Source organism: Protomyctophum parallelum (assembly GCF_964188405.1).
Source record: "Protomyctophum parallelum genome assembly, chromosome: 6".
NCBI classification, from domain to species: domain Eukaryota; kingdom Metazoa; phylum Chordata; class Actinopteri; order Myctophiformes; family Myctophidae; genus Protomyctophum; species Protomyctophum parallelum.
In genome coordinates, this window is record NC_139701.1 from 34,241,602 (window position 1) to 34,260,719 (window position 19,118).

Genomic DNA, 19,118 nt, shown 5'->3' on the forward strand with positions numbered 1-19,118 from the left:
AAACATAGCAACCAGGTCTCTCCATCTGGGTCTGTCTGTTGTGGGCAAGGTGTTGAGCCAAACATAGCAACCAGGTCTCTCCATCTGGGTCTGTCTGTTGTGGGCAAGGTGTTGAGTGCCAAAGTCACGTTACATGCTTTAAGGTCCTGGGCTAAATGTCTGAATTGTGTGTGTGGGAGCAGAAGGGCATAACTAGATTAATACTTAATACAGTGCCTCAAACTGACACTGACCGTGATGCTGAAACGATACTGACATTGAAATGATACCGACCATGATACTGACACTGACCATGCAATTGAAATTATACGGACGCGGAAATGATACTGACATGATACTGGACTGATATACTGACCTTGATACTAACTACAGACCATGGTACTGACCATGATTCTGACATGATGCTGACCATGATGCTGCTATGATACTGACACAATACTGACCATGGTACCGACATGATACTGATGATGGTGACATGGTACTGACCAAGATGCTAGAGACATAATAGAACTGGCACATCCACTGGACGGTAAGTGTAGGACCAACAGTGGATAAGGCTATATAAAAAATATGTGTCTGCACACTGTAACTTTGTAAAGCTCCCAGTCAAGGCTTTATTATAGATTAACATTGCTTGTCTGACTGTTAGCTGCTCTTTATAGATGAAATGGGGCTGTTGATGTCGTGCAGACGGGTGAAGTGTGAAATCTGTGGCGCCAGGTTTTATGTGGCTCAAATTTGACCGCTGTCAAAATCAGATTAATCCTGTCTGACAGTTTACTGGAAGAATGATCAACTGGTTTGACAGGATTGTGTGTGTGTGTCTGTGTCTGTGTGCGTGCAAATGTGTGTTGGACAGGTCTGTAGGCTTAAGAATGTGTCAATGTCAGTAATGTGTTAAGTTAACATGATATCTCTTTACTCATATTGTAAATGTTTCATACTGTACATGTTAGCACGGGTGACGCTTGTTGTTGCAGTCACAGTTATGATAAATGGTTCTGCAGGGATTAAAGAGACAAGGGAGGTAATGTAAGTGGGCATCCGAGAGAGAGAGTCTGCTCAGAACACGGTGTGTCTGTGCGTGCACGCTTGCCTGAACATGCACGTGTGTACAATTGGAGTCTGCGAATGGATCATGGGGGCTAAATATATTTAAAAGATATAGCCTACCAATGGCAATTTGACCGACATAGTGGAAGGCATTACTATAAAGGGAAATGACCACATCAGACCGCAACAGAGACCAGTAGAAACAGCTGTAGAGGTGAAAGTAAAGGAAAATATATTCATATTTACAGTAGTTATAGAATATTCACATTCATACAGGTTCCACAATGCAAACATAATTATTATTTCTGGTAATCGGTAAGGTTTTTCAATAAATCTCAATAAAGACTTTTTATTTAGTACCAAAATAGGCAGTTAGAGCGGGGATAAATATTATATGTTAATATATACGTAGATCCATCTGTGTGTTCAATAGAGTCTTTGCATCAGTGCTTCACTCTAGCAGACAGTGGCTTGGGCCCCTGGCTTAAGGCCAACATATGCTTCGTCGAAATGTTTTGTGACGTTGCTCAACACTTTTCAGCCAAAGCATAAATAAGCCTTCACTGACATACAGCCAGGGACATACAGAGTCACTAGTTCTGTCATCATCTGACAACCCCACTTTATCTATTCATTCCGGGAAGCCTTTGCTCACAAACATAGAATATTATGTAAAGCTTAGAATCTACTTAAGCCTTCCGAGTCCAGCACTATTTAGCTGAAAGAACCTGTCGTCTGCATGTCGCTGGTCTCCAGTCAGGTTGGAAGAGCTGCCAGGGGAGGGTGGAGACAGGAAGTGGACTGCGGAAGTAGCGAGGGCCCATACAATGTCCGGGTTACCAAAAGCAATCGAGCATGTCAAACTATAAGCTTAATGTGGACAAAGATTGTCTCAATGATGTGAAGAATGTACTTGAATGTGTCATTCATGCTAGCAAGGCAAAAGGTGAGTCTCTCTCCAGTCTGACAGCCGCAACTCCTACACCTATAATGACCCCACAGATGCCTTATTCATTAATTCATTCAACTCTGGCACACCAGCATGATGGACAACCACATTACCAGTTGATATAACTTAAAACGTTGTCGTTGATTCGGACGAGTTTCTGACAGAGAGATGAGAGTAGTGGACCGTGACACATGCCCATAGGAATACTAAGATGCTAGCGACGTTTTTGACACTGTCACACCAAGATGCTTCTAGACAGCTGGCCCTGTTCTGTAAGTGGGACACTATAATATGATGAAGATGATGACAGTGAAGAAGATAATACAGAGCTTCTTGTTGTGCTGGAGAGCTGAAACTAATACCACACTATGAACCTGGAGAGAGATGGAGGAGTGGGATGGAGGGTTAGGGAGGAGGACAGGCGAACATGTTGAAGGAAGGTAGAAGTCTGTGGGATAGAGTCACAGCCCAGCATTTGGGTAACCCATTTTCTTGAATCCGATTCGTATCGTATCGTATATACGGTGTCGCGTGTTGAATAGCCAAGTTCAACGACATACTGTACAAGCCGGCATACAAGCTCACAACGCGTTGCGGATGTGACTGATTTTCGCCGCCACGGCCATGCCGTGCGCCACCGCCATGCCGTGCACCACCGCCGCGCAACGTAGCATGAATTAGGCTTTAAGCTTTGGGGGACCCAGACAGAAAACATGTGGTAGATTCACATCTACCTATCTATAAATGTACCAAGTCTCTGTCTGTCTGTGTGTAATCCACGGAACTCAAATTCGACACACACGTTCCACACCACCACAGGGAGAGCAGTGCCAGGTGTCGAGTCGGTCGGATCCACGTCCAGAACCGCCCCAAAAAGGCCTCTGCCCGGGCTCTGGACAGGGCCCTGCCCAGGGTCCATATATGGAGCTGGCCTGTTCTGACATCGTTCTGACGTCTGCATAGACTCCATATTTATTGGGCATGCCTGACGAAGAACTCCATATATGGGCATGAAAGGGACACAGACATAATATATGTGTGGGGCATGCATTTCCAACTTGCATCGTTCCAACTTCCAAGTAGGCCAGTGCCCAACGCGCACCGCACTAGTCTAGCACTGAACAACTGTAGAGATATCCCGTCTATGTAGGGTTGCCCAAAATGAGGCAGGCAGATCGACAAATATCCTCTGTTCAAGTTGTTTCTGGTTGGTGGAGTCAAAGGATATTCTTCTGGCTGTTTGTATTTTGATGCAGCCTGATTCATTAATCAAGGTTTTATTGAGAATTTCTGCTCGTTACATGACACGGTAACGGGCACGGTATCTGTGCACGGTATCTGTGCTACATTTCCCAACTGCAGTTGTACTATAGCTTTGCTTTGGCTCTCGGTAATTGATGTCTGGGCATCCTGTTGACTTTACCACATACCTATAGCCTACTGACTGTCTGTGGGGGAGGGATGGACAATGACAGAGAGGGGGGGGGGGGGGTGGGAGGGAAGATCTAAAAGGAGTGATGATGCAATGAGAAGAGGAGAGAAATCAAGATTTTTGTCCCAATAACATGCTCTTAAAGCTACAGCGTGCAAAAGTCTGCCTCTTGGTGACATTATTATTGTTACAAACCCATACATGAATGCATTACCCTTCGTTAAAATGACAACAACGACAATAATCATAACAAAGAAACAAAATCAGATAATGGTGCATGTTTCCTCGATTTTGAACCACTACCTTAAACATTAAGGAACTGAGCCGTAGAAAGAATCCACCAATAGGCTGCTTGACAGACATTAGCGCCTCCCATTCCAGGAAGCAGCAGTCCGAGATAGTCCCAGCCTTGTTTGAGCGTGTGTGCTTGTGTAGGTACTTGTGCGTGGGAATGTGTGTGTGAATGTTTGTGTGCGACAGAGAATGTCGTGTAATGTGTGTGTGTGTGTGTGTGTGTGTGTGCACGCAAGCCGCTCAGAGACGCTCCTTGGTGGGAACCCAGATGTAGGGGCCAGACTGCTCCTCAACAATCTGCTTCACCTGTGAATACACCTCCTCCAGAGAGGAGCCCTGGACCATAGCTACATGGAAACACAGACAGACAGACAGACAGACAGACAGACAGACAGACAGACAGACAGACAGACAGACAGACAGACAGACAGACAGACAGACAGACAGACAGACAGACAGACAGACAGACAGACAGACAGACACAGGCAAGAGACAATGAAGAGAGGATATAGACAGGGGAGTGAGAAACAGCAGGGGAGGAAGAGAGAGAGGAAATAGACAGTAAGAAATTGAAAATAAAAAACAGAATATTAAAAAAAAAAAAAAAAGATCACTACCTGGCATTTATAATAATAGTAATTATTCCTAGAGTTAGTGCAACATAATACTTAATTAATAATGATTCAATCTGATCAATGTCATACTATCAATCATTTTAAGATTTAGACGGAGGGGTCAGGATGTGTATTATGTGGACTCTAATGACTGATAGTGACTCCATAGTTTGACTCATCATGGTGGCATTATAGGTTTTAGCGCTGAGTGTGTACCGACCCGATAATTAATTGCTGCAACTTGGGGTTTTATATACATTTCAAAGTTATGCCATAAAAAAAGTAAAATACCTCCACTTTTCCACGAGCTTCACACAGAGCACATTCTCCTACCCTAAGGGACCTGAAATGAGCTTCACACAGAGCACATTCTCCTACCCCAAGGGACCTGAAATGAGCTTCACACAGAGCACATTCTCCTACCCTAAGGGACCTGAAATGAGCTTCACACAGAGCACATTCTCCTACCCTAAGGGACCTGAAATGATTGACGTCCTTTGGGGAGCACATACTGTACGTATGGGGCACACAATTGACAGGTGCACGCAAATCGTGCATGGGGAATTAATCACCTGTTTTCTTGAAGTACCTTCAAATGGATATGAAAATAGAGGACAATAGCTGACCCCAAGTCACAGGAATTCATTATCGGGTGAGTACACACACAGTGCTACAACGTTGAATGCCACCGCGGTGACTCAGTGACACAGGAGGGCATGTGGGTGATGTATGGCTGACTGTATGGATTACATGAAATTAATGTACAATCACAATGCCATGAAGTTGCCCCATCAGTGTTTCTTTCTTTCTTTGTCCTTTTTTTTCTCTCTCTGTTGATACTGCTATGTGTTATGGTTGCACTAAACGTAATTTCATTATGTCTGACAATAAAAATATTATCTTCTCTTATCTTATCTAGGGGTAGGGCCAGGCAGACCATGTTCTGTATGTCACTCGCCTTCTCTCTCCAAGTGTCCTGACTTTCTCTCGCTGACTATCAATAAATGATGTTGCATTCAAATGGTGGACATCTCCTTTTGGAACTGAAAACCTCTTCTTCAGAATATTTGAAGCTTAGAGCTTCAAATGAATATATTCCCTATTCAGTGATTTCACCAAATTCAAATATCCCTTTTTTTGTTTTGTTGTGAAAATCCTCCCTTATATGTTCAGTGTACTGACCATATAAGGAGTTCCTCCCTATCCCCAGTGAACCCCCGGGGTCAAAAACCCATAGGTTTTGGTTTTGGCTAGATGGCCCAGCCTTCATCCAATTGGCCTTGCGCCAATCATGATCGAGCAGGGGCGGGCCTTGGTGTGCGTGCTGTTGGCCTGTTGCATGTCCCCCCACTGTAGTGCGTGCATGTGCACATCTTGTTACTGGGGAAGACCGGGGGATTTTCCAAATCACCCAAATCACTGAATGCTCCTTTAAGAGTCAAGCGACCTGCAACATCATATGCCTTACTACTTCATATCTTGTTTATTTATTTCACTACATTGACACAAATGGACCAAAGATTGTGTGAGATGAAATGCAGTTCCAACTGAGTCTTTTGAATAACTCCCCATCTCAGATATTATCTTTGGCGCCACTCAGTGGACTGTGTGTATACATATGCACTGTAACTTAACCCAACCATTCATTCCTGTTTGTCAGTTTTAGGGCATATAATCCAAAAACGCTGCCATCTGCACTTGCAATCATTTCTACATTTGTGTGCATTTAACTATCAAATTAGAGGCGCGGCAAAGTCTCAATACCGGGCGTGCATGTGTGTGTGTGTGTGTGTGCGCTTGCATGCGAGACTAACCAGTGAAGGAGTCTGTGAACTGTTGCTCCAGTTTGACAGCTCTGTCATAGGTCTTCCTTCCCTGCTCCTCAGAAACACGTTTGTTCATCTCTCTGGAGAGAGAGAGAGAGAGAGATGATGATTTTCGTTACACACAGCAGGGTACTGTACACAGCAATCATTCTCAAGTGATTGTGGGCAAGAGCGGGGTCAACTATTGAGCCGGGGGGTGGGCCACTAGGATACTGCAAGTGGGCCCCTAAATAATTGATTAAAAAAAAGTTTAATGATAATATAACAATATTTCATGATATCGTTTCTTTAAAAAAAAAATTAAATAAGAGCTTAACTAACTATGTTAGTCCTACTGATCCAAGATGGAACACGATTGATTGATTGATCATTAAAATAGTGCGCTCTGAAAATGCCATGATAATTTTTGTGACCAGGGGTCTGATCCAGAACCTTACAGGATGTTGTCAACGCTGCGTGGTTTGATGAAGATAGCGATGGGATGGAGGCCTGCCATCTGGAGACGTTTTATAGCATTCCCTGACACGTCCAGTATGCAGTGTTTTCCCTGCATGGACACACACAGACAAGACATCACACTTTGAATGCGGAAGAAAGAGGACCTTTTAATGCAAATCTAAGGCACGGACATACACAGATGCGTTTCGGCGTCAAGTCTTCTTCAGCGGGATGAAGAAGGCTCAGTGATGGCCCAGGCCGTAGCGTAACGGTCTGGGCACCGGACTGGTGATCCAGTCGCGGTGTGCCGCGGGTTCGACTCCCGGACCCGACACGGCCTTTACCGCATGTCATCCCCCCATCTCTCTCCCGTTTCCTGTCAGCCTACTTTCTATCCCTTAAAAAATCAATAAAGGCGTAAGCCGCAAAAAATATCTTTAAAGAAGGCTCAGTGATGAAGATGCCGAAACATGTCCGCGTACGACGGTGCCTTCAATTTGCATCAACCCATTAAGACCTGAGGCTGATTCTACAAATGCTTTCTACTGTAAATCAGTAGTTCTCACAGTTTCAAGATCTTTCCAAAATGTGGAAAAATAGCAGATATACAAGCACGCGGCGTGGCACGAAGTGGCACGCTGTGAACTTGTACATTTGCTATTAATGCTAAAATCTGAAATTTCTAAAACAGTTCCCGGTTTTAATGAGTTAAAAAAGTCAAAGAGACATTACAAGATTTTCTTTTCACATACTAACTAACAAACCCACTTAGTTAGAAGACTTAGTTAAATTACTGAACTGAAATTGAAAACAAAACTTCAAAGCTAGAAGCTAATAACTAGTATGAGTGTTCCTCCCACCTTGTCAGCGACCTCTTTAACAGACTGTATGCTGGTCCCATACAGGTGACTGTTGTACTGTCCAGCCTCTATGAACTTGTGTTCTTGGATGTCTCCCTCCATGTGCTCCCTGGAGGACATGAAGTGGTAGTCTCTACCATCCACCTCATAGTCCCGCCGTGGCCGCGTTGTATCTACACACACACACACACAGACAATTTACAATTAAAAATGTAGGCATTTAATCCAGAGCGATTTACATTAAGCAAGAACAAAAAGCATGGGAATACATCACATAAAAAGCATTTATCATGAAACATGTGTAAGCTAAGAAAGTAACAGTGGAATATCTATATAATGAAACTATACATATAAACTATACATATATAGTTTATATACTATACTATGCTATACATATTGTGGGGTCTCGCGAGCGACACCCCGCGATGGTAAGTGCGTTGCCAGGGCAACCAGACAAGCTGTCAGACAGAAGACGCCTCGGATCGTAAGACACGCCCTCGGCCGCCTAATAGGGGAGGTCTACGTCCCGAACCTCCTCCTCCACCAGATTGAGCTGATGGACGGACCGCGCCCAAACCAGCAAGCGGCCACACCCGGCGTATAAAAGGAAGACTTAGTAGTCGGTCTGACAGCGGCTGGTTCACACACACAAGCGCTCACGGAGGCACGCACGCACAAACCGTCGGGGGGTAAGCAGACACACACGCTCTCACCAAACACACACACTCCTGTGTATATATCTCTGCATGCCTTAACTGTCACTCTCCCCGTCACAGGCTTTCAGGATCGGGCCAGGGAATGTCCGCGGGACAGAGACCTCGGACGACACGGATGAATGAGTGAATTAGGAACGGGAGTTCCAGGAGTTCACAGTTATCGCGACGCAACAGGGGGGCAGCCCTGCCACAGCGAAGACAACTGGAACCCATACTAAAAGGTCGGATGGAAACCTATTTAATTCCACACAGACTATTCTTCGAGGACTGCCTAGCAAGCAGGCTCTCGTTGTATTGAACGCCGGTGGGCTAAACGGCAGGTGCATGCTCGGAGCTGAACCCGCTATGGGAGAAGATACGCTACAGTAAAGGCTAAATACTGACGACGTCACGAAGCAAGGCTCCGCCGTCATATTATTATTATTCTTATCGTTTCTTATTATAACGAGCCCTCCAGTGTGGAGTCGTGCCGTAAGAAGAAGACTGTATAATCTAAGTTGAAACTAACGGATGTTTCTCACCCTACTCCAGGCGATCGAAGGAATCCTGTGAAGCCAATAATACTGTACGCTAGTGAATGCTACCCAGAGACGGATGTCGAGCGTCTCATTGTGATCTAACTGTCATAATCAACCTTCTTGCTAATAAACAGCGTTTTGAAGTGCTGCAATACCCTGTTCTGCCTGTTCATTTCCCACCAAGACTCCACATTTGGTGGAGAATGTGGGTATAGCAGGTCCTAACCACCGCCTAATATGGACCAAGCAGCAGCCTTAAACGCCCTGGTGAAGAGCAACACGGACCTCCAGACGTGCATGCGGGAGGTACTGCGCAGACTGGACAGAGACGCACCGGCCCCCCGATCACCAGCAGCCGTGCTCACTAAGCAAACACCTGACGACGACATCGAGGCTTTCCTAGAGGTATTCGAACGCTCCGCCACCCGGGAGAGGTGGCCACTGGCCGACTGGGGTGGCATAGTAGCCCCCTACCTGTACGGACCGGCACAGCAAGCATGCCGGGACCTCACCGCCAGAGACGCGCTCGACTACGGAAAGCTAAAAGCCGCCATCCTGTCCAGCCTGGGGTACAGCCTTCCCGCCAGAGCACACAGGTTCCACCAGTGGGAGTTCCGCATGGCACAGCCGGCGCGCACCCAGTTCGCCGACCTGTGCAGACTCACACAGAACTGGCTCACTACAGGAGAAGGCACCCCACTCCTCGACAGGATAGTGATCGACCGCGGCGTGAGAGCCCTGCCCCCCGACGCAAAGAAGATGGCGGTACACGCCTGCCCCGCCACCGTTGAAGAGCTAGTCACCCTGGTAGAGAACTACCAGGTGGGCACCCAGATGTTGCAACCATCTAAAACTGAACCAGCGAAGACCGACAACCGACAAGGACGGGACCGCCGCCGCCAGGCCCAGACGGCTCCCACGCCTAAACCCCGGACGAACCCACCACCAGCCCGCGGCCCACCCAGGCGGTGCTACGTCTGCGGACAGGAGGACCACCTTTCCTGGGCATGTCCGGACCGGGCACGGGACCCCGACGTCTCGATGGCCTCGGCCGCCAGTCTGGTGGGCTCCAGACACTGCCTGCACTCGGGAAGCTCCGCACAGTGCCAGGCAGCCCTACCGGTCCGAGTGAACGGCAGAGACACCCAGGCCCTGGTAGACTCCGGTAGTGTGGTGACACTGGTGAGAGGGGACCTGGTGACCGGCGGTGGACCCGAGACGGTCCCGGTCAGCTGCGTGCATGGCGACCTGCGCCGCTACCCAGTGACCCAAATACACATCCAGACCCCCCGAGGCAGCGTGACGGTACCCGCCGGAGTGGTTCCGGACCTACCCGTCCCCCTCCTGATAGGCACAGACTGCCCGCTCTTCGACAAGTATTGGACCCCGGGCCTCCGCCGTCCCCCGCGGAAGAGGGGAAGAAAACGCCACCCTAGACCAGAGACGGAGAGACACCGCGCCTGCCCCGCCCTCGGAGAACCCGCAGCTGGGCCGGTATCAGCAGCAACAACCGCCGCCCCGGACGAGTCCGGCCCGGAGAAAGGCCACTCCTCAGCAGACGAGACCCCGCCACTCGACGAGGACCCCTTCGTCAGCTTCCCCCAAGTGGACAGACCCCCCACTCGCCTACAAGGGGAGTTCGCCACGGCCCAGTGGACCGACCCGAACCTAGAGGGGGCGCGGAGAAACCTCTCCACTGTCGAGGGGAAGCGGTGTGATGGGGTGAGCGAAATAACCTTCCCTCACTTTCTAGTACGTAATGGTCTACTTTATCGAGCCGTCAAAGATAAAGTAGAGGCTGTAATTGAACAATTACTCGTACCTAGATCCCATGTATTGCGGGTGTTATATTTGGCACACTCACTCAATCAACTAGGCGCTCATTTAGCAGTACAGAAGACGTATGATCGCATATTGGCTCGCTTCTACTGGCCGGGAGTAAAAAGAGCGGTCGAAGATTTCTGTCGGTCATGCGAGGAATGTCAACTCACGTCCCCGCGGGGGGTCGTGCACAGTCCGCTCATTCCCATGCCGATTATCGGTGTCCCTTTCTCGCGTATAGCTATGGACATAGTGGGTCCCCTACCCAAGTCGGCGCGCGGGCACCGATATATCCTAGTTATCCTTGATTATGCCACACGATATCCCGAGGCTATACCCCTGCGGGTCGCCAATGCCAAAACAGTGTCACACGAGCTCATGATGCTCTTTAGTAGAGTAGGCTTAGTAGACGAAATCCTGACGGACCAAGGGACATGTTTCGTCTCACGGGTTATCAAGGCGCTCTATAGCTGGCTGAAAGTGAAACAAATACGCACATCTGCCTACCATCCTCAGACCGATGGGCTGGTAGAACGATTTAATCACACACTGAAGAAAATGCTAAAAAGAGTAGCCGAAGAGGACGGAAAAGATTGGGACCGCCTCATCCCATATGTACTGTTTGCCATAAGAGAAGTACCCCAGGCATCCACAGGCTTCTCCCCGTTCGAGCTCCTGTATGGGAGACAGCCCCGCGGATTGCTAGATATCGCAAAAGAGACATGGGAGAGTCAGCCCTCCCCACTGCGAAATGTCATAGAACATGTAGAAATACTACAGGCGCGCGCGCCAGCCGCATCTGGCCGCTTGTGCGACAACATATGGCAGAGGCACAGGCAGCACAAAGTAGAGTGTACAATAGAGGCGCACAAGTGAGAGAATTCAAGCCTGGGGACCAGGTCCTCGTCCTTGTCCCCACGACAGAATGTAAATTCCTAGCCCGCTGGAAAGGTCCATACGAGATTGTAAAGAAGCTCAGTCCCGTTAATTATCGAGTGGCCCAACCAGGGAGGAGACGGGGCCAGCAGGTATACCATATAAACATTCTGAAAAAGTGGTATCCGCCGGAAACCGTTCCGCTACCTGCTCTGTTGACCCGCCCCCCTCCCCAGACTCCACCCGTTGCTGTAGGAGAAGGCTTGGCCCCGCAACAACAACAGGATATCCGAGAGCTCTTAGACCGGAACAGAGATGTTTTCTCCGAGCTACCCGGCCGTACCTCGGTAGTAAAACACGACATCGATACGACCCCGGGTAAGGTAGTCAGGCTACGGCCGTATAGGATCCCGGAAACTCGTAGGCGGGCCATACAGGAGGAAGTGAAGAAAATGCTCGAGCTAGACGTCATAGAAGAGTCACACAGCCCCTGGTCGAGCCCCATAGTTATCGTTCCCAAGCCAGATGGGAGCCTACGTTTCTGTAACGATTTTAGGAAATTAAATGAGATATCGCAGTTTGACGCCTACCCCATGGCTCGCGTAGACGAGCTAATTGAACGGCTGGGCCCCGCTAGACACATTAGTACATTAGACCTGACGAAAGGGTATTGGCAAGTTGGCCTAACCGAGCGAGCCAAACCAAAAACAGCATTTACCACCCCAGATGGGCTGTTTCAATATAAAGTCATGCCCTTCGGTGTACACGGAGCTCCGGCGACCTTCCAACGATTAATGGACAAAGTCCTGAGACCCCATAGCGCCTATGCGGCGGCATATTTGGACGACGTGATCATCCATAGCGCCACCTGGCGGCAGCACCTAGAAAGGCTAGATGCCGTGCTCAACGCCCTACGCCAGGCGGGCTTAGCCGTTAACGCCAAGAAGAGTCGTATAGCCTGGACCGAAACAGACTATTTAGGCTATACAATTGGACGCGGCTGCATTAAGCCACAAGAGAAAAAAATAGAGAGAATACAGAACTGGCCACGGCCCGCCACCAAAAAACAAGTGAAGTCTTTCCTCGGCCTAGTGTCGTACTATCAAAAATTTGTAAAAGACTTTGCTGCCACCGCCAGCCCGTTACACGATCTCACAAAAAAAAGTCTACCACACCACGTAAAATGGACCGAGGGAACAGAGCGCGCATTTCAAGCGTTGAAAGATGCCCTCTGTGGAAGCCCAGTCCTGATTACACCTGACTTTAATGCCCCTTTCGTCCTCCACACAGACGCGTCTAACACAGGAATCGGTGCTGTCCTGGCCCAGACGCTAGAGGGAGACGAACACCCAGTCACGTTCATAAGTAGAAAGTTGCTCAAACACGAGAGGAACTACTCGACAGTCGAGAAAGAGTGCCTCGCAGTGAAGTGGGCAATCCACCACCTACGGTACTACCTGTGGGGCCGAAGGTTCACCTTAGTAACCGACCACGCGCCCCTCAAGTGGATGTCCACAAACAAAGATCGGAACGAGCGGGTCACCCGTTGGTTCCTAGAACTACAGAACTACACGTTCACGGTAGAACACAGACCCGGTAAAGACATACGCCATGCAGATGCGATGTCCAGGATGTATGAAGAAGAGGAAGAAAATAAAGCCCCTCGCCTCAGCGAGGATCTTAGGGGGGGAGTGTGTGGGGTCTCGCGAGCGACACCCCGCGATGGTAAGTGCGTTGCCAGGGCAACCAGACAAGCTGTCAGACAGAAGACGCCTCGGATCGTAAGACACGCCCTCGGCCGCCTAATAGGGGAGGTCTACGTCCCGAACCTCCTCCTCCACCAGATTGAGCTGATGGACGGACCGCGCCCAAACCAGCAAGCGGCCACACCCGGCGTATAAAAGGAAGACTTAGTAGTCGGTCTGACAGCGGCTGGTTCACACACACAAGCGCTCACGGAGGCACGCACGCACAAACCGTCGGGGGGTAAGCAGACACACACGCTCTCACCAAACACACACACTCCTGTGTATATATCTCTGCATGCCTTAACTGTCACTCTCCCCGTCACAGGCTTTCAGGATCGGGCCAGGGAATGTCCGCGGGACAGAGACCTCGGACGACACGGATGAATGAGTGAATTAGGAACGGGAGTTCCAGGAGTTCACAGTTATCGCGACGCAACAGGGGGGCAGCCCTGCCACAGCGAAGACAACTGGAACCCATACTAAAAGGTCGGAAGGAAACCTATTTAATTCCACACAGACTATTCTTCGAGGACTGCCTAGCAAGCAGGCTCTCGTTGTATTGAACGCCGGTGGGCTAAACGGCAGGTGCACGCTCGGAGCTGAACCCGCTATGGGAGAAGATACGCTACAGTAAAGGCTAAATACTGACGACGTCACGAAGCAAGGCTCCGCCGTCATATTATTATTATTCTTATCGTTTCTTATTATAACGAGCCCTCCAGTGTGGAGTCGTGCCGTAAGAAGAAGACTGTATAATCTAAGTTGAAACTAACGGATGTTTCTCACCCTACTCCAGGCGATCGAAGGAATCCTGTGAAGCCAATAATACTGTACGCTAGTGAATGCTACCCAGAGACGGATGTCGAGCGTCTCATTGTGATCTAACTGTCATAATCAACCTTCTTGCTAATAAACAGCGTTTTGAAGTGCTGCAATACCCTGTTCTGCCTGTTCATTTCCCACCAAGACTCCACATTTGGTGGAGAATGTGGGTATAGCAGGTCCTAACCACCGCCTAATATGGACCAAGCAGCAGCCTTAAACGCGCTGGTGAAGAGCAACACGGACCTCCAGACGTGCATGCGGGAGGTACTGCGCAGACTGGACAGAGACGCACCGGCCCCCCGATCACCAGCAGCCGTGCTCACTAAGCAAACACCTGACGACGACATCGAGGCTTTCCTAGAGGTATTCGAACGCTCCGCCACCCGGGAGAGGTGGCCACTGGCCGACTGGGGTGGCATAGTAGCCCCCTACCTGTACGGACCGGCACAGCAAGCATGCCGGGACCTCACCGCCAGAGACGCGCTCGACTACGGAAAGCTAAAAGCCGCCATCCTGTCCAGCCTGGGGTACAGCCTTCCCGCCAGAGCACACAGGTTCCACCAGTGGGAGTTCCGCATGGCACAGCCGGCGCGCACCCAGTTCGCCGACCTGTGCAGACTCACACAGAACTGGCTCACTACAGGAGAAGGCACCCCACTCCTCGACAGGATAGTGATCGACCGCGGCGTGAGAGCCCTGCCCCCCGACGCAAAGAAGATGGCGGTACACGCCTGCCCCGCCACCGTTGAAGAGCTAGTCACCCTGGTAGAGAACTACCAGGTGGGCACCCAGATGTTGCAACCATCTAAAACTGAACCAGCGAAGACCGACAACCGACAAGGACGGGACCGCCGCCGCCAGGCCCAGACGGCTCCCACGCCTAAACCCCGGACGAACCCACCACCAGCCCGCGGCCCACCCAGGCGGTGCTACGTCTGCGGACAGGAGGACCACCTTTCCTGGGCATGTCCGGACCGGGCACGGGACCCCGACGTCTCGATGGCCTCGGCCGCCAGTCTGGTGGGCTCCAGACACTGCCTGCACTCGGGAAGCTCCGCACAGTGCCAGGCAGCCCTACCGGTCCGAGTGAACGGCAGAGACACCCAGGCCCTGGTAGACTCCGGTAGTGTGGTGACACTGGTGAGAGGGGACCTGGTGACCGGCGGTGGACCCGAGACGGTCCCGGTCAGCTGCGTGCATGGCGACCTGCGCCGCTACCCAGTGACCCAAATACACATCCAGACCCCCCGAGGCAGCGTGACGGTACCCGCCGGAATGGTTCCGGACCTACCCGTCCCCCTCCTGATAGGCACAGACTGCCCGCTCTTCGACAAGTATTGGACCCCGGGCCTCCGCCGTCCCCCGCGGAAGAGGGGAAGAAAACGCCACCCTAGACCAGAGACGGAGAGACACCGCGCCTGCCCCGCCCTCGGAGAACCCGCAGCTGGGCCGGTATCAGCAGCAACAACCGCCGCCCCGGACGAGTCCGGCCCGGAGAAAGGCCACTCCTCAGCAGACGAGACCCCGCCACTCGACGAGGACCCCTTCGTCAGCTTCCCCCAAGTGGACAGACCCCCCACTCGCCTACAAGGGGAGTTCGCCACGGCCCAGTGGACCGACCCGAACCTAGAGGGGGCGCGGAGAAACCTCTCCACTGTCGAGGGGAAGCGGTGTGATGGGGTGAGCGAAATAACCTTCCCTCACTTTCTAGTACGTAATGGTCTACTTTATCGAGCCGTCAAAGATAAAGTAGAGGCTGTAATTGAACAATTACTCGTACCTAGATCCCATGTATTGCGGGTGTTATATTTGGCACACTCACATCAACTAGGCGCTCATTTAGCAGTACAGAAGACGTATGATCGCATATTGGCTCGCTTCTACTGGCCGGGAGTAAAAAGAGCGGTCGAAGATTTCTGTCGGTCATGCGAGGAATGTCAACTCACGTCCCCGCGGGGGGTCGTGCACAGTCCGCTCATTCCCATGCCGATTATCGGTGTCCCTTTCTCGCGTATAGCTATGGACATAGTGGGTCCCCTACCCAAGTCGGCGCGCGGGCACCGATATATCCTAGTTATCCTTGATTATGCCACACGATATCCCGAGGCTATACCCCTGCGGGTCGCCAATGCCAAAACAGTGTCACACGAGCTCATGATGCTCTTTAGTAGAGTAGGCTTAGTAGACGAAATCCTGACGGACCAAGGGACATGTTTCGTCTCACGGGTTATCAAGGCGCTCTATAGCTGGCTGAAAGTGAAACAAATACGCACATCTGCCTACCATCCTCAGACCGATGGGCTGGTAGAACGATTTAATCACACACTGAAGAAAATGCTAAAAAGAGTAGCCGAAGAGGACGGAAAAGATTGGGACCGCCTCATCCCATATGTACTGTTTGCCATAAGAGAAGTACCCCAGGCATCCACAGGCTTCTCCCCGTTCGAGCTCCTGTATGGGAGACAGCCCCGCGGATTGCTAGATATCGCAAAAGAGACATGGGAGAGTCAGCCCTCCCCACTGCGAAATGTCATAGAACATGTAGAAATACTACAGGCGCGCGCGCCAGCCGCATCTGGCCGCTTGTGCGACAACATATGGCAGAGGCACAGGCAGCACAAAGTAGAGTGTACAATAGAGGCGCACAAGTGAGAGAATTCAAGCCTGGGGACCAGGTCCTCGTCCTTGTCCCCACGACAGAATGTAAATTCCTAGCCCGCTGGAAAGGTCCATACGAGATTGTAAAGAAGCTCAGTCCCGTTAATTATCGAGTGGCCCAACCAGGGAGGAGACGGGGCCAGCAGGTATACCATATAAACATTCTGAAAAAGTGGTATCCGCCGGAAACCGTTCCGCTACCTGCTCTGTTGACCCGCCCCCCTCCCCAGACTCCACCCGTTGCTGTAGGAGAAGGCTTGGCCCCGCAACAACAACAGGATATCCGAGAGCTCTTAGACCGGAACAGAGATGTTTTCTCCGAGCTACCCGGCCGTACCTCGGTAGTAAAACACGACATCGATACGACCCCGGGTAAGGTAGTCAGGCTACGGCCGTATAGGATCCCGGAAACTCGTAGGCGGGCCATACAGGAGGAAGTGAAGAAAATGCTCGAGCTAGACGTCATAGAAGAGTCACACAGCCCCTGGTCGAGCCCCATAGTTATCGTTCCCAAGCCAGATGGGAGCCTACGTTTCTGTAACGATTTTAGGAAATTAAATGAGATATCGCAGTTTGACGCCTACCCCATGGCTCGCGTAGACGAGCTAATTGAACGGCTGGGCCCCGCTAGACACATTAGTACATTAGACCTGACGAAAGGGTATTGGCAAGTTGGCCTAACCGAGCGAGCCAAACCAAAAACAGCATTTACCACCCCAGATGGGCTGTTTCAATATAAAGTCATGCCCTTCGGTGTACACGGAGCTCCGGCGACCTTCCAACGATTAATGGACAAAGTCCTGAGACCCCATAGCGCCTATGCGGCGGCATATTTGGACGACGTGATCATCCATAGCGCCACCTGGCGGCAGCACCTAGAAAGGCTAGATGCCGTGCTCAACGCCCTACGCCAGGCGGGCTTAGCCGTTAACGCCAAGAAGAGTCGTATAGCCTGGACCGAAACAGACTATTTAGGCTATACAATTGGACGCGGCTGCATTAAGCCACAAGAGAAAAAAATAGAGAGAATACAGAACTGGCCACGGCCCGCCACCAAAAAACAAGTGAAGTCTTTCCTCGGCCTAGTGTCGTACTATCAAAAATTTGTAAAAGACTTTGCTGCCACCGCCAGCCCGTTACACGATCTCACAAAAAAAAGTCTACCACACCACGTAAAATGGACCGAGGGAACAGAGCGCGCATTTCAAGCGTTGAAAGATGCCCTCTGTGGAAGCCCAGTCCTGATTACACCTGACTTTAATGCCCCTTTCGTCCTCCACACAGACGCGTCTAACACAGGAATCGGTGCTGTCCTGGCCCAGACGCTAGAGGGAGACGAACACCCAGTCACGTTCATAAGTAGAAAGTTGCTCAAACACGAGAGGAACTACTCGACAGTCGAGAAAGAGTGCCTCGCAGTGAAGTGGGCAATCCACCACCTACGGTACTACCTGTGGGGCCGAAGGTTCACCTTAGTAACCGACCACGCGCCCCTCAAGTGGATGTCCACAAACAAAGATCGGAACGAGCGGGTCACCCGTTGGTTCCTAGAACTACAGAACTACACGTTCACGGTAGAACACAGACCCGGTAAAGACATACGCCATGCAGATGCGATGTCCAGGATGTATGAAGAAGAGGAAGAAAATAAAGCCCCTCGCCTCAGCGAGGATCTTAGGGGGGGAGTGTGTGGGGTCTCGCGAGCGACACCCCGCGATGGTAAGTGCGTTGCCAGGGCAACCAGACAAGCTGTCAGACAGAAGACGCCTCGGATCGTAAGACACGCCCTCGGCCGCCTAATAGGGGAGGTCTACGTCCCGAACCTCCTCCTCCACCAGATTGAGCTGATGGACGGACCGCGCCCAAACCAGCAAGCGGCCACACCCGGCGTATAAAAGGAAGACTTAGTAGTCGGTCTGACAGCGGCTGGTTCACACACACAAGCGCTCACGGAGGCACGCACGCACAAACCGTCGGGGGGTAAGCAGACACACACGCTCTCACCAAACACACACACTCCTGTGTATATATCTCTGCATGCCTTAACTGTCACTCTCCCCGTCACAGGCTTTCAGGATCGGGCCAGGGAATGTCCGCGGGACAGAGACCTCGGACGACACGGATGAATGAGTGAATTAGGAACGGGAGTTCCAGGAGTTCACAGTTATCGCGACGCAACAGGGGGGCAGCCCTGCCACAGCGAAGACAACTGGAACCCATACTAAAAGGTCGGAAGGAAACCTATTTAATTCCACACAGACTATTCTTCGAGGACTGCCTAGCAAGCAGGCTCTCGTTGTATTGAACGCCGGTGGGCTAAACGGCAGGTGCACGCTCGGAGCTGAACCCGCTATGGGAGAAGATACGCTACAGTAAAGGCTAAATACTGACGACGTCACGAAGCAAGGCTCCGCCGTCATATTATCATTATTCTTATCGTTTCTTATTATAACGAGCCCTCCAGTGTGGAGTCGTGCCGTAAGAAGAAGA

The 19,118-nt window shown here is 50.8% G+C and overlaps 1 protein-coding gene across 3 annotated transcripts in view; it reads right to left on the reverse strand.

Annotated features, from left to right (window-relative positions):
* Positions 1-1,272: 1,272 nt before the first annotated feature.
* The window catches only part of LOC310860766 (disks large homolog 1-like), a 159,646-nt gene continuing 141,800 nt past the window's right edge, over positions 1,273-19,118 (reverse strand). For all 3 annotated transcript variants that reach the window (XM_083767922.1, XM_083767921.1, XM_083767923.1), the window contains 4 exons: positions 7,467-7,639; positions 6,606-6,715; positions 6,157-6,248; positions 1,273-4,075 (listed from right to left, as the gene is read on the reverse strand). In XM_083767922.1, the coding sequence (XP_083624048.1) occupies positions 3,969-4,075; positions 6,157-6,248; positions 6,606-6,715; positions 7,467-7,639 (482 nt within the window). In that variant the 3' untranslated portion in view covers positions 1,273-3,968. The remainder of the gene's footprint in view (positions 4,076-6,156; positions 6,249-6,605; positions 6,716-7,466; positions 7,640-19,118) is intronic.